This window comes from Heloderma suspectum, chromosome 6 (genome assembly GCF_057233095.1).
Source record: "Heloderma suspectum isolate Gila_16-S chromosome 6, 16-S_ref, whole genome shotgun sequence".
NCBI classification, from domain to species: Eukaryota; Metazoa; Chordata; class Lepidosauria; order Squamata; family Helodermatidae; genus Heloderma; species Heloderma suspectum.
The window spans coordinates 77436432-77452071 of NC_139463.1; the positions used below are offsets into that span (position 1 = coordinate 77436432).

The following is a 15640-nucleotide window of genomic DNA, read 5'->3' on the forward strand; positions in this document are numbered from 1 at the left end:
TTGGGAATGAGGGGGTACAGAAGTCCACTTCCATCAGTGTAGTTGATCCAGCAGGAATCTCAGTCCAACGCCCCTTCTATATAGCTGGGCAGGATATGGGCAATTTATTATACATATAGTGGAATCTGGAGAGGAGAGCAAGTATGGGAGCAGCTTTTCCTTTACTGGGGCAATGGGATGAGGCAATGCAAGCACACCTCAAAAGGTTAAGCACCAATGGGACATCCAGAGGGAGCTTCCAGACAAGGCTTTTATCATGCCATCACCCTGCCCCATTCATGGGATCTTACGAGGGATCCACACAAGGCTGTCTTCCATTTGTAACCCTTCCATGTTTCCCCACCACTTTACCTGTCTTCTTTTTCTTTTCCAGAAAAATATTTGTTAAGATGGAATCACTGCACATTGCATGGTAGCACTAGCAGCCCCCAGCCTGGAAGCACTCCATTTATTCTGTCTTTTTTCTTGCCACGTTGTGTGCTTCCAGAGGACCCCTAGTGCTACCAGTCAAAAGACGTGTAGCTATTCTGTCAGTCCCTTGTTAAGGGGTTTTATTTATCTGGAACAAAAAAAGACGGAAGAACCAATGAGAAAACACCAGAGGATTACAAGATGAACGTTATCTGGAACCCCCACATCAAATTCCATGAACAAGGCAGGATGATTGCGTGATAAAAGCCTCAGGGTGCTTCGAGACAAGGCTCTTTTTAAGCCACCACCCTGCCCCATTCACAGGAATTTACAGAGGGGCCAGATGACATCCTCTTACTCATAACCCTCTCGTGGTTTCCCACCACTTCTTCCATCTTTTTCTTACTGCGGAAAACCCATTATGGAATGGAAGAAAAGGTGGAATGGCTGCACAATGAGTTCAGAACGGTAGCGCTAGGAGCTGCCCGTCTGGAAACTGCACCCAGCTTTCAGGCATTAGGAATGTGTTCCTCCTTCCCCACCTTCCCTGTGTTCATGTAGGGGAAGTTTCCACATCATCATAGGCCACTGTGGGTCAATTCACCCATGGGGTTCCCTGACATGTACTGACCACCATTTTGAATATACAGGCTTGTTGTATTGTGCACACCTGTGTAACTGTGTGTTACTTGAGAGTTAAACAACCCTTGGATAACCCTGGAACGACATTGCTTACCATGAGATGCAAGCCAGGTCATAATTTTTTAACAGGACTCACCAGTTTGTAAATACATCTATCCTTCTTGTGCTTTGTCAGGGAACCTCAGCGTGGGTCCCTGGTGAGCATTCACGCAATGGCAATGGCAAACCAGCTCCAGGTTGGCTTGGATGCATTCAGTGCATACAGTGGTGCAGCTAGTGCTGTAGTTCGGGGCCATGGTCCAGGGCCCTGAAGCCAGCGGGGTGTGTGTGTGTGTGCAAATGACCACCCAGGGATTGGTGATGGGGCAGCAGCAAACAGGCAGGGCAGCAGCACCTGGGCCAGCATGAGCATACCGTGGCCCACTGGGGCTGATGCCAGTTGCTGGAGCATCCTTCCCTTCTTATTTCAGGAAATATTTTATAGTTGGGGGCAGCTGGATGGGCAAGTACATGGTGACTGATGCTCACTGTTGTTTTTTTAAAAATACTTAAAAATATATGATTAAAATGTTGTTTATCCCCAAGTAAATGTGCTTCCCCTTCATGGACCACTGCCTTGTTGTGGCGAAGGGGCTTGCGTAACTCAGTGAAGCCATAAGCTATGCCGTGCAGGGCCACCCAAGACAGACAGGTCATGGTGGAGAGTTCTGAAAAAATGTGGTCCACTGGAGAAGGAAATGGCAACCCATTCCAGTATTCCTGCCCCAAACCCCCCATGAAACGTTATCAAAAGGCTAAAAGATATGATGCTGGAAGATGAGCCCCTCAGGTCGGAAGGTGTCCAATATACTACTGGGGAAGAGCAGAGGGTATTTCCAGGTAGCGCCAGAAAGAGTGAAGTGGCTGGGCCAAAGCCGAAAGGACACTCAGCTGTGGATGTGTCTGGTGGTGAAAAGAAAATCCGATGCTGTAAAGAACAATATTGTTTAGGAACCTGGAATGTAAGGTCAATGAATCAAGGTAAGCTGGAGGTGGTCAAACATGAGATGGCAAGACTGAACATCGACATCTTGGGAATCAGCGAACTAAAATGGACAAGCATGGGCGAATTTAATTCAGGTGACCATCATAACTACTACTGTGGGCAAGAATCCCTTAGAAGAAATGGAGTAGCACTCATAGTCAATAAAAGGGTGGGAAAAGCAGTACTGGGGTACAATCTCAAAAACGATAGAATGATCTCAGTATGAATCCAAGGCAAACCATTCAACATCACAGTAATTTAAGTCTATGCCTCAACCACTGAGGCCAAAGAAGCTGAGGTTGATCGGCTCTATGAAGACCTACAACACCTTCTAGAACTAACACCAAAAAAAGATGTCCTTTTCATCATAGGGGATTGGAATGCTAAAGTAGGAATTCAAGAAATCACCGGGATAACAGTAGGGATGTACGAAAGTCACTTACCTTTTAACGAAATGTGATTCGAGGTGGGGGGGAGGCGCTCTGTCCCTCCCCCCCCGAAATTCTGGCCGGGGGGGGAGGCGCTCCGTCCCTCCACCCCCCGAATCCTGGCCGGCTGGGTCCGCAAATGGCGGCGGTCATAGCCGCCGCCGTTTGTGTCCCTGCAGTCAGCCGTGATAGGCTACGTAAATGTTTACGTAGACTATCACGGCTGAGTAAACAACAACAACAACAACGCACGTATGCAAATGGCGGCGCCCATGGGCGCCATTTGCGTTCCTTATTTTGGCACGTCTAGTCCACGTAAACATTTATGTAGACTACGGTGAAAATGTTTACATAGACTAGACGTGCCAAAATAAGGAACGCAAATGGCGGCGCACACGGGCGCCGCCATTTGTGTACGCGCATTTTTTTTTTATTCAGCCGTGATAGGCTATGTAAACATTTATGTAGCATATCACGGTATTTTTTAAAAATCTAGCTGTGATAGGCTACGTAAATCGTTACATAGCCTATCATGTTTTTTTTTATTGGAAATGGTGGCGGCGGCAGCTGGTCGGAAGACTGGCCGCCGCCGCCACTGAACTGCCACCAAACTGCTGCCGCAGCCGCCAGGAAGATTCGCCCAAGGTAAGTCCCATCCCGGGGGGGGGGAGTGGTGGGGGAGTGGCAGACCGTTTCGCCACCGATTTCGGGGGGCCGAATGCGCTGGCATTCGGCCTCCCCAAGATTCGTGGCGAAATTCTCTGACATCCCTAGATAACAAGCATGGCCTTGGTGTAAAAAATGAAGCGGGACAAAGGCTAATAGAGTTTTGCCAAGAGAACATGCTGATCATAGTAAACACGCTTTTCCAACAGCACAAGAGGCAACTCTACACTTGGACATCACCAGATGGTCAATATCAAAATCAGATTGATTATGTACTTTGCAGCCAAAGATGGAGAAGCTCTATACAGTCAGTCAAAACAAGACCTGGAGCTGACTGTGGCTCAGATCATGAGCTTCTTATTGCAAAATTTCGGCTTAAATTGAAGAACGTAGGGAAAACCACTAAACCATTCAGGTATGACCTAAATCATATCCCTGATGAATATACAGTGGAGGTGAGGAATAGATTTAAGGGATTAGACCTGATAGACGGAGTGCCTGAGGAACTATGGACGGAGGTCGGTAACATTGTTCAGGAGGCAGCAACTCAATCAATCCCAAAGAAACAGAAAAGCAAGAAAGCCAAGTGGCTGTCTGATGAGGCTTTACAAGTCGCTGAGGAAAGAAGGGAAGCGAAAAGCAAGGGAGAAAGGAGAAGATATATCCAACTGAATGCAGATCTCCAGAGAATAGCAAGGAGAGACAAGAAGGCCTTCTTAAATGAACAATGCAAAGAAATCGAGGAAAACAACAGAATGGGAAAGACTAGAGATCTCTCCAAGAAAATCGGAGATCTCAAGGGAATGTTTTGTGCAAAGACGGGCATGATAAAGGACAAAGAAGGCAGGGCCCTAACAGAAGCAGATGAGATTAAGAATAGGTGGAAAGAATACACAGAAGAACTGTACAGGAAAGATCTGAATGTCCCTGATAGCCATGACAGTGTGGTCACTGAACTTGAGCCGGACATCCTAGAGAGTGAAGTCAAGTGGGCCTTAGGAAGCATTACTAACAACAAAGTTAGCAGAGATGACAGTATTCCAGCTGAGCTATTTAAAATCCTAAAAGATGATGCTGTTAAAGTTCTGCACTCAATATGCCAACAAATGTGGAACACTCAACAGTGGCCACAAGACTGGAAAAGGTCAGTTTACATTCCAATTCCAAAGAAGGGCAACGCCAGAGTGTGTTCAAACTACTGTACAATTGTGCTCATTTCACATGTCAGCAAGGTGATGCTCAAAATCCTACAAGCTTGGCTTCAGCAGTATGTGAACCGAGAACTACCGGAAGTACAAGCTGGGTTTCAAGAGGCAGAGGAACTAGAGATCAAATCGCCAACTTTCGCTGGATCATGGAGAAAGCAAGAGAATTCCAGAAAAATGTCTATTTCTGCTTCATTGACTATGCTAAAGCCTTTGATTGTGCGGATCAGAACAAACTCTGGCAAATTCTGAAAGAGATGGGGGTACCAGACCACCTTACCTGTCTCCTGAGAAACCTGTACGAGGGTCAAGAAGCAACAGTAAGAACCAGACATGGAACAACTGATTGGTTCAAAATTGGGAAAGGAGTACGACAGGGCTGCATATTGTCGCCCTGCTTATTTATTTATTTATTTATTTATTAAATTTATTAATCGCCCATCTGACTGGTCACCCAGCCACTCTGGGCGATGTACAACCCACCACAAACAATTTAAAACAATAAAATTTTACCATAATTTTTTTTTTAAAAAAATACCCTAACCCACCCCAAATGCCTGCCTGAACAACCACGTTTTTAATGCACGATGGAAGCTCATTAAAGAGGGGACATGACGGAGTTCCCTAGGGAGGGAGTTCCACAGAGTGGGGGCCACCACAGAGAAGGCCCTCTCCCTCGTCCCCACCAGTCTAGCTGTCCTGTCTGATGGGACAGAGAGAAGGCCATCCGAGGCTGATCTTGTTAAGCGGCCTGTCTGGTGTTGCTGGAGGCGCTCCTTAAGATAGGCTGGGCCGGAACCATATAGGGTTTTAAAGGTCAAAACCAACACCTTGAATTTGGCCCGGAAAACAACTGGTAACCAGTGTAACTCCTTCAGCACTGGAGTGATGTGATCTCGCCGGCGGCTGCCTTTAATCAGGCGAGCCGCCGCGTTCTGTACCAGCTGCAGTTTCCTAACCGTCTTCAAGGGTAACCCCACGTAGAGCGCATTACAGTAGTCTAAACGAGAGGAGACCAGGGCGTGTACTACCGATGGGAGCAGATGGTCGGGAAGGTAGGGGCGCAGCTGCCGTATCAGATGGAGTTGATACAGCGCTGTCCGGCTCACAGCTGACACCTGAGCCTCCATGGACAGCTGGGAGTCCAAAATGACCCCCAGGCTGCGGACCTGGTCTTTCAAGGGTAGCTGTACCCCATTCAACACCAGGTCAACATCCCCCAGCCTCCTCTTGTCTCCCACCAAAAGTACCTCGGTCTTGTCAGGGTTGAGCTTCAGCTTATTCCTCCCCATCCAGCCACTCACCGTCTCCAGACATTTGGACAGGGATTCTACGGCCAACCTTGGTGAAGATTTGAATGAGAGGTAGAGCTGAGTGTCATCCGCATATTGATGACACTGCACCCCAAACCTCCTGATGATAGCCCCCAGTGGCTTCACATAGATGTTAAATAGCATCGGGGAGAGGATGGAACCCTGTGGCACCCCACAAGTAAGTGGCCACGGGTCCGAAACCTCCTCTCCCAGTGCTACCCTCTGGTACCTGCCAGAGAGGAAGGACTGGAACCACCGCAATACAGTGTCTCCAATGCCCAACCCCTCCAGGCGGTCCAGGAGGATACCGTGGTCAACGGTATCAAAAGCCGCTGAGAGGTCGAGGAGAACAAGGAAGGAGCATTCACCCCTATCCAGAGCCCTCCTCATATCATCCACCAAGGCGATATTTAACTTATATGCAGCGTACATCATGAGAAACGCCGGGTTGGATGAATCACAGGTCAGAATTAAGATTGCCGGGAGAATTATCAACAACCTCAGATACGCAGATGATACCACCCTAATGGCAGAAAGCGAAGAGCATCTAAAGAGCCTCTGGTTGAGGGTGAAAGTGGAGAGTGCAAAAGCTGGTTTGAAACTCAACATTAAAAAAACTAAGATCATGGCATCTGGCCCCATCACTTCCTGGCATATGGAAGGGGAAAAAATGGAAGCAGTGACAGATTGTATTTTCTTAGGCTCCAAGATCACTGCAGACGGTGACTGTAGCCATGAAATTAAAAGACGCTTGCTCCTCGGGAGGAAAGCTATGGCAAACCTAGACAGCATAGTAAGAAGCAGAGACATCAGCTTGCCGACAAAGGTCCGTCTAATCAAAGCTATGGTTTTCCCAGTAGCAATGTATGGCTGTGAGAACTGGACTATAAGGAAGGCTGAGCACCAAATAATTGATGCTTTCGAACTGTGGTGCTGGAGAAGACTCTTATGAGTCCCCTGGACTGCAAGGAGGTCAAATCAGTCATCCTAAAGGAAATCAACCCTGAGTGCTCATTGGAAGGACAGCTACTGAAGCTCAAATATTTTGGCCACCTAATGCGAAAACTCCCTGGAAAAGACGCTGATGCTGGGAAAGACTGAAGGCAAAAGGAGAAGGGGACGGCAGAGGATGAGATGGCTAGATAGCATCACCGATGGAATGAATAGGAACCTGAGCACACCCCGGGAGAGAGCGGAGGACAGGAAGGCCTGGCGTGCTGTGGTTAGGGGTGTACGAAACCCCTCTTACCTAGCTCCGCCGGGTTCTGCTGGGGGGGGGAGGTGCTCCAGCCTTCCCCCTGGAATACTGGCCGGCCGGCTCCGCTCCGTGGGGATTCCGCAGAGCTGCTGGCTGGCTTCGCCAGCAGCCGGACATCCAGCCGCTGGCTAGCAGGGACGCAAATGGCGGTGGCCATAGCCACCGCTGTTTGTGTCCCTGTATTCAGCCGTGATAGGCTACGTAAAGACTTATGTAGCCTATCACGTCTGGGTTAACCCCCCCAAAAAAAGCGTATGCAAATGGCGGCGGCTATGGCCGCCACCATTTGCGTTCCTTATTTTTGGCCGTCTTACTCTACGTAAATATTTACGTAGACTAAGATGGCGAAACTAAGGGGGAACGCAAATAGCGTCCGCTACGCTATTTGCATTCCCCCTTATTTTTGCTGTCTTAGTCTATGTAAATATTTACATAGACTAAGACGGCCAAAAATAAGGAACGCAAATGGTGGCAGCCGTAGCCGCCGCCATTTGCGTACGTGGTTTTTTTTTTTAAACCCAGACGTGATAGGCTACGTAAGTCTTTACGTAGTCTATCATGAATGGGGGGGGGGAACAGACTGCAAATGGCGACGGCGGTGGCAGCTGAAGACGCCGCTGTCCGGAACATCCGCCCCAGGTAAATCTCATCCTGGGGGGGATCCGCGGGGCACGGAGGGGTGGCAGGCCGTTCCGCCACGGAGTTCGGGGAGCCGAATGCCAGTGCATTCGGCCTCACCGAGATCCGTGGCAGAATTCTCCAACATCCCTAGCTGTGGTCCATGGGGTCACGAAGAGTCAGACATGACTTAACGACTGAACAACAACAAATGTGCTTAGGATCGGGGCAAAGGTAAAGGTGTCCCCAACCAGTCGTGCCCGACTCTAGGGTGTGGTGCTCATCTCCATTTCTAAGCCGAAGGGCCAACGCTGTTGGAAGACACTTCCATGGTCATGTGGCCGGCATTACTGAACACCAAGGTGCACGGAATGCTGTTACCTTTCCCGCCAAAGCGGTACCTATTTATCTACTTGCAGTTTCTTGCTTTCGAACTAGGGATGTACGAAAGTACATCAATGATTATGTTGATGGTGGGGGGGAGGCGTTCCGTCCCTCCCTCCGGAATCCTGGCTGGGGGGGAGGCGCTCCGTTCCTCCCCTCCGGAATCCTGGCCAGCCAGCTGTGGTCTGCGATTCTGAGGATCCGCTGGCCGGCTCCGCCAGCAGCTGGACATCCGGCCGCTGGCTAGCAGGGACGCAAATGGCGGCGGCCGTAGCCGCCGTTTGCGTCCCTGCAGTCAGCCGTGATAGGCTACGTAAATGTTTACGTAGCCTATCACAGCTGATTTAAAAACGAAAACAAAAAACGCGCGTACGTAAATGGTGGCCGCCATTTGCGTTATTTTGGCACGTCTACGCTATTTGCGTTCCCCTTATTTTCGCCATCTTGGTCTACGTAAATGTTTACATAGGCTAACACGTGCCAAAATAAGGAACACAAAATAAGGAACACAAATTTGCGTACGCACATTTTTTTTTTTTAAGTCAGCCGTGATAGGCTACATAAAGATTTACGTAGCCTATCACGGTGTTTTTAAATCTTTACGTAGCCTATCACGTTTTTTTGGTTTTTTTAACCTGGAAATGGCGGCTGCGGTGGTGGCAGCCGGTCGGAAGACCAGCCGCCTCAGCCGCTGCCACCGAAACACCACCGGAGCTGCCGCCACCAGGAAGATCCACCCAAGGTAAGTCTCGTCCCGGGGGGGTGTGGCGGGCTGTTCTGCCACCGATTTCCGTGGCGGAACTTTCGTACAACCGTATTTCGAACTGCTAGGTTGGCATGAGCTGGGACCGAAGTCGGGAGCTCACTCCATCACGCAGCACTCGGGTCTCGAACTGCTGTCCTGCCGACCTTCCGGTCTGCAGTTCAGCGTCTTAACCACTAAGCCACCGCGGGCCCCAGGATCAGGGCAAGCTCAATTTTATTCCTGCAATGCTATGGTTTACATGTGGTTAGAAGGTGAAGTTGCACATGCTCAGAATATTTCTCTTTTTCTACCAACCCCCCCCCCCGCCCAAACATCAGGGACGGCAAATGAGCAACTTCAGACGCCTTGAGCTTGTTGGCCTACAACTCCCTTCAGCATCGCCAGTGGTGTGGGAGCATGGGAGTTGTAGGCCAAGACATCTGGAGGGCCATGAGTGGCCCACTCCAGCGAGGTATTGGGGACGCAGCATTTCAAAGCACGGAACGAGGCTGGTAGTTGGGGAATGTTAGTCGTGTTCTTCGCGGATGAACTGGTACACGTGGCCGTCCTCTAAGGCCGCTCCGCCCCGCTCCTCCTGGGCCCCGGCCAAGGGCCCCGGCCCCGCCTTCCCTCGCGAGCGCCGGACACCCCCGGCGGCCTGCGCTCCCCCACGCGAGGGCCGCCCGGCGGGGCGGGGCTTGCCCGCGAGGCCCGAGTCGCCCTCCTCGGGGAGCGGATAAGAGGCCCCGGGAGGGACGGAGGGAGGGAGGGAGGGAGCCGCTCAGCGCGCCCCGCCGCCCCGGACGGAGCCCAGCATGAGCCGGCGCCGCCGAGGCCCCCGCGCGCGCTCCCTGCTCCTCCTCGCCCTCCTCCTCTTCTCCGGTAGGGGCTCGCACAGCCGCGGCGAAGCTGCCCGCGGGCGCGGCGGGGCGGAGGAGCGCGCGTCGCTTTCGGCTTTGCCTTCCGTCGGGAGGAGGCAGAGGGACGCAGCCGCGCTCCCCGCCCGCTAGATCAAAAGGAGGCTGAGTTGCCTGGAAAGCTCTGCGGGCGACGACGAGCGACTTTCCCCCCGCAGAAAGCTGCGGCCAGCTTGCCAGGAAAACCGCGCGCTCGACGCTGCGGGGACAAAAATTGCCCTGTCTCAGGCTGCTAGGCACGGAACTAATAATATGCATTTAGGGGAGCATCCATTGCTAGTACTATGTGGAGTAGACCTGTTGAAATGAATGAGACTCAAGTTAGTCGGGACTTCAGGTCCCACTCTTTCCATGGACTAGCATTGGATGCTACCTCAACACGCTTCCTCCTATAGAATCATAGAATAGTAGGGTTGGAAGGGGCCTACAAGGCCATCGAGTCTACCCCCCTGCTCAGTGCAGGAATCCAAGTCAGAGCATCCCTGACAGATGGCTGCCCAGCCTCGTCTTGAACGCCTCCAGTGTGGGAGAGCCCACCACCTCCCTAGGTCATTGGTGCCATTGTCGTATTGCTCTAACAGTCAGGATGTTTTTCCTGATGCTCAGCCGGAATCTGGCTTCCTGTAACTTGAGCCCATTATTCTGTGTCCTGCACTCTGGGATGATCAAGAAGAGATCCTGGCCTTCCACTCTGTGACAACCTTCTTTAAACCCCTCTTTCTTTCTTTCTTTCTTTCTTTCTTTCACCTTGGTTTCCTCTGTTTTAAAGTTTAATGGTTGGATATGTTTTATAATGTTGTGTTTTATGATTTTCATGTTTATGAGCCCCGCAGACAGCTTTGGCTATTGGACTGTATAGAAATGTAATAAATAATAATAATAGCTTCCGGCCCCTATTTAGTTGACTGATCGACTCTGGGCCAGGCACTCTCTACCTCACAGGAGAGTGGAGAACTTTGAGCTTCTTGGAGGGAGGGTAGGATAAAAAAGTTGGACATTGGAGGTCACTGTCATAAATGCAGCAGTGTAATGGGTTGGGTCCCAGACGTGCCTTCTGCAAGAGGAAGGCCCCTCCATCTGGTTTCTGGAGATCTCCCCACACCAAGCTCACCCCATTCAGCAGGGTCATCTGACTCCCAGTGTAGCATTTTTGGAGGGCTGGAGGGGCTGCAATGGGAAGGAGTGGGGGGGAGTCCAGTTCCACCAGTGCGTGCTATGGTCCATGGGGTCACGAAGAGTCAGACACGACTGAACGACTGAACAACAACAACAATGATCCAAGTGAAGGGCGGGGGGCAAAGATTAATTCATAAAAGGAAAGGTGCTAAATTCGAACCTGCTTTCTAATCCCAGGTGTTTATGGGCTGCTTGAGGTTATGCTGTAGTGCAAGTAATGCATCTTGCACATGGTCACATAATCCATAGTCAAATAATGGAGGGGTCGCCAATGCAGCACCCTTGGGTGCCATTGTGCCTGCGGGGCCCCAACATGATGTCTGTGGAGGCCCGAAAAAAAAAAATTCCCCAAATATCCAAAGAAGTTTCCATTTGAAGGAGACATCTAGATGCCACCCTTTCAAATATGGGAAAGTGTTGTAAGGTCCTCAATCCATTGCATTATAGGACCTGAGTGTTTATTCTTCCACTGTTGTAATATTAGTGTTTTAGCTGTGAAAAGAGTGCAGAAAATTAATTTACGCTGACCATTTGCTAATTTCCACGAAGCCAGTACATAATTTAAAAGAGCATATACATCAATGAATATTGAAGACTGCTCCAGTACAAATGTTTTCTGTGTAATACCTTCCTCCCCCAAAGAAGCAACCACTGGACATTGGCAGAACATATGTTGAAAAGAAGCATTACCTGTATTGCACTTCCAGTAATTAGGTGAATTAGATAATCCCTTATTAAATAAAGAGACGTTGCAGTGTCCAGTGGTCACAAAGCAAAAGTTTTTTGGTGACTAAGACACAGCCTAAGATCTATAGATGCCAAAGGGAGACGCCAAAGTGGTGACCCACTGATTAGGCATTTTTTTGCGGTGCCCACAGCAGTATCTCAAATTCCCACAGGTCCAAAGAGATTGGGGCCCCTGGAATAATCCATAATCATATAATCTGGAGCTTTCATTTATTGCATGTTTTTATCTGTTGCTTCCTGCAGGGAGTCAAAGCAGTGTATATGATTCTTCCTTATCATATATTCAGACCAGCTCTGTGAAGCAGTATGAGTGGCATGTAGCTGATCCTAACTTTTTTTTTTTGCTGTATTTAAGCATGCAGGGCTTCAGTCTGAATTGGGACCACTGCTCATGGATGTTTAGGTATGGGTTAAAGATCGGGTGGAGCTTTTGTCTTTTTTTTGCCCTGTACAGGAGGGTTGAATTTACGGGTGGAAACAACTGGGTGGGAAGGTTTCACATACCCTATCTATGTGTGGAGGTCCCAATCTGGATCAGGGGGGAGGCGCACACTTACACTGAAGTAAAAAGAAGTTAGAATCCCCTGCATGCTGTGCATTTAATACTCAGTCCTGGGTTAAAAACAGGCTGAGTCCTGGCTCAGATAAAGACTAGGAGGAGGATTATAGAGCTATGGCTACTATTCCAAGTGTGTGTGTGTGCGTGTGTGCGCGAGTAGTACTCCGCATGCATCTGTGCATAAAAATGTACTCCTAATATGAAACATGATTAAAAAATAGAAAAAGAAATCTACACCCACCCCGCACTTTTAAATGCGAATGCTGCATCTGTCAGCAGGGGATGAATGTCTTGCACTCCCTTGGGCAGTTAGGTACACTCACATGTTTTTGAAGGTTTGTGTCCTGGAGAGGGAAGTGCAAATGATATTCACTGAATCTTTGTCCTTTCCATCCACAGCTGCCCTTGTGATGGGGGAATTACGTTGCCAGTGCCTCCAGGTGACCTCTCAGATGATTGAACCAAGTCTCATTGGTAATGTAAAATTCATCACCGCGGGGCCTCACTGCGCCGTTACTGAAGCCATGTAAGCATCCCCAACCTGGCCAGCTCTTTTGAAAAATCATTTTTAACTAGCATTGGCTTTGTGAAAGCTCTTTGCTGATGTGTCTGTTTTCTCTGCCATAACTAACAGAGCCACCCTGAAGAATGGGGAGGAAATCTGCCTGGATCCATCTGCACCATGGGTCCGGTTGATTCTGAATGAAATTCTGAAGGTATTTACATAAAAGTATTGTGAGGAGTTGACTGAACAATAGCTGCATATGAAGAGCCCTTTTAAAATAACACGTGGGTTGCAGCCTTATGCACGGTTCACTGTTTTTGATGTACGAGGAAGGGCTGTAGCTCAGTGATGGAGCACCTGCTTTGCACGGAAGAGGTCCCCGGTTCAAGCCCTCACATCTCCAGACAGGGCTGGGGAACACACATACCTGAAACCCTGGAGTGCCCCTGCCAGTCAGAGTGGAAAATGCTATGCTAGATACACTGTTAGTTTGGCTTAATATAAGGTACCTTCCTATTTTTCTGAATGGGGTACAGCTACCCTTGAAAGACCAGGTCTGCAGCCATTTTAGACTCCCAGCTGTCCATGGAGGCTCAGGTGTCAGCGGTGAGCTGGGAAGCACTGTACCGAGTCCATCTGATACGGCGGCTGCACCGCTACCTTCCCGACCATCTGCTCCCATCGGTAGTACATGCCCTGGTCTCCTCTCGTCTAGACTACTGTAATGTACTGTACGTAGGATTACCCTTGAAGACGGTTTGGAACCTGCAGCTGGTGCAGAACAAGGTGGCTCGCCTGATTAAAGGCAGCTGCTGGCATGATCACATCACTCGGGAGCTGAAGGAGTTGCACTGGCTACGAGTTGTTTTCTGGGCCAAATTCAAGGTGTTGGCTTTGACCTTTAAAACCCTATACGGTTCTGTCCCAGCCTATCTCAAGGAGCACCTCCAGCAATACCAGACAGGCCACTCAACAAGATCAGCCTCGGATGGCCTTCTCTCTGTGCCATCAGCCAGGACAGCTAGGCTGGTGAGGACAAGGGAGAGGGCCTTCTCTGTGGTGGCCCCTACTCTGTGGAACTCCCTCCCGAGAGAACTCCGCCATTCCCCCCTTTTAATGAGCCTCCACCATGCGTTGAAAACCTGGTTGTTCAGGCAGGCATTTGGGGTGGGTTAGGGTATTTTTAGAACATGATGTTTTAATGCTTAATTTTACTGTTTTGGATGTGTTGTAGTACATCGCCCAGAGTGGCCGGGTGACCAGCCAGATGGGCAATTAAGAAATTTTATAAATAGATAGATAGAAAGAGAAAGAACGAACGAAAGAAAATTTTAGCAGCCTACGTAACTTTGTTCTTTTTATAGGCCACGTTTGTACATACCGAAAAGCAACACATTCTGGTTAATAAACCGTGTTATAAATGGGTTATGTGCTGGTGCATGGAGCCGGTTTGCTCCTTCTTTTGGATGTGGGTAATCAAACCAGGAAGGGGACAGTGTCACATGAATCAGAGTCCAGGATTATGGTTTAGTTCACCCAAACGAGTCAGGGTTCTTAGGAAAGTGTCAACCTGTCATTTAAACCTGGCTTGTTTGTGCACCGTTAACCATCATCTTGTATTTGGACATCACATGAAGCTCTCCTCTTCCTGGTTTGTTTAGGGGCCTGTGCAAAGGAAGAAGCAAAGTAGAAGTGAACAGGCAGCATACACCAGCACACAGCGCATTCTCATTGCAGTTTATTAATCCAGGATTTCTGGTTTTTATTCAGTGTGACTGCGGTCAATGTCTATGCTCTTATTCATCAAAGTCTGTTGCAACAGGTGTCAGTTAATAGTGATAGGTAATATATAACTGTATTTATTTCATATATAGTCCACAATAGTGTTATAGTGGTGAGAATCTCAGACTACGAAGACTCAGGTTCAAATCCCCACTCAGCCATGAAGCTCAGTGGTTGACCTTGGGCCTTTTATTTTCCAACTGATGGTACCAATGAGCTGTTTTGGAGAATTTTTGTCCCCATAGGGTTGTTGTTTTTTTATTATTTTTTAATTTTTTTGTTTTTTTAAGGGTTCCCTTGAGCGTGCTGATACCTCCTTGTTTCTCAGTTGGCCCTGTTTTGGCCACAGTTCCATCATCACTCACCACCTGGATTCGCTATTAGAAGTGGCAGGCACTGACGAGGCCCAGACCTGCTTAGCTTCAGCAAGGTTACTGAATTGTGTGCCTGCAGGCAATATCCTGGGACGTTTATGAATTGCTTTCTCTGTAGATCAACTATAAATATATATGCCAAACATAATGTTTACCTAGCCAGAACACCTCCTTACAGATATCAAGAGATTCATAGTTCATGTCACTAGTCCCTTTGACTACAGGCTGGCAACATGCAGCTCATGAAGTACATCTGTGACTCTATGGTTGGGACCATGAAGTGGATGGAACAGAAAGTTCAGATATTGATGAGACAATATGAGAACCATTTATGGCTGAATTCTTTGCAGTTTCTCATGTTTTCATTTGCAACCTATATTCTTTTGTCTGGCTCTTGCAGAATCGGCAATAAGCTATGAAGGAGGCTTTGAACATACATTACAGTATCCAATGCCAAAGGACAGACTCCAACAGGAAGTTATCCTGCTAATTCTTCTAGATTGGAAAAATATTGTTGGTTTAACAAGGGAGTGCTACATGGTATATATAAAAATAAAATGTTCTAATCTCAATCTGTGGAGCTGATTTGTTGAATAATGTCTGGAGAATACATTCTATGCTGAATAGCTCAAAATCCAATATTCACTTAGACACTGATAGGATCTCAAGAGGAGGGGCCCAACCAGGAAAGAGATCTTGGGGTTCTTGTGGATAGTTCAATGAAAATGTCAACTCTGCTATGTCCACTTTTGGAATGTGATGTATGGTTCTGGTCATCCCGTCTCAAAAAGATTATTGAAGTGTTGGGAAAAGGTGCAGAGAAGGGCAACCAAATGATTGAGGGATCAGAACACGTTTCCTACTAGGAAAAGAGAAAGTGTTTGGT

General features: G+C 48.6%; 1 protein-coding gene across 1 annotated transcript; it reads left to right on the top strand.

The window, feature by feature from the left end:
* Nucleotides 1-9460: 9460 nt before the first annotated feature.
* On the top strand, nt 9461-15324 carry LOC146341278 (permeability factor 2-like). The gene is made up of 4 exons (XM_084805101.1): nt 9461-9576; nt 12493-12619; nt 12728-12809; nt 15155-15324. Exons 1-4 carry the CDS (start codon nt 9510-9512, stop codon nt 15164-15166), a joined length of 288 nt encoding a protein of 95 aa, XP_084661227.1. The 5' UTR covers nt 9461-9509; the 3' UTR covers nt 15167-15324.
* The last annotated feature ends 316 nt before the right edge of the window (nt 15325-15640 follow it).

Coding starts and splice junctions, on each gene's coding strand:
- LOC146341278 (XM_084805101.1), top strand. CDS start 9,510: ATGAGCCGGCGCCGCCGAGGCCCCCGCGCGCGCTCCCTGCTCCTCCTC. Junction 9,577..12,492: donor CGCCCTCCTCCTCTTCTCCG/GTAGGGGCTCGC, acceptor TTCCATCCACAG/CTGCCCTTGTGATGGGGGAA. Junction 12,620..12,727: donor TGCGCCGTTACTGAAGCCAT/GTAAGCATCCCC, acceptor CATAACTAACAG/AGCCACCCTGAAGAATGGGG.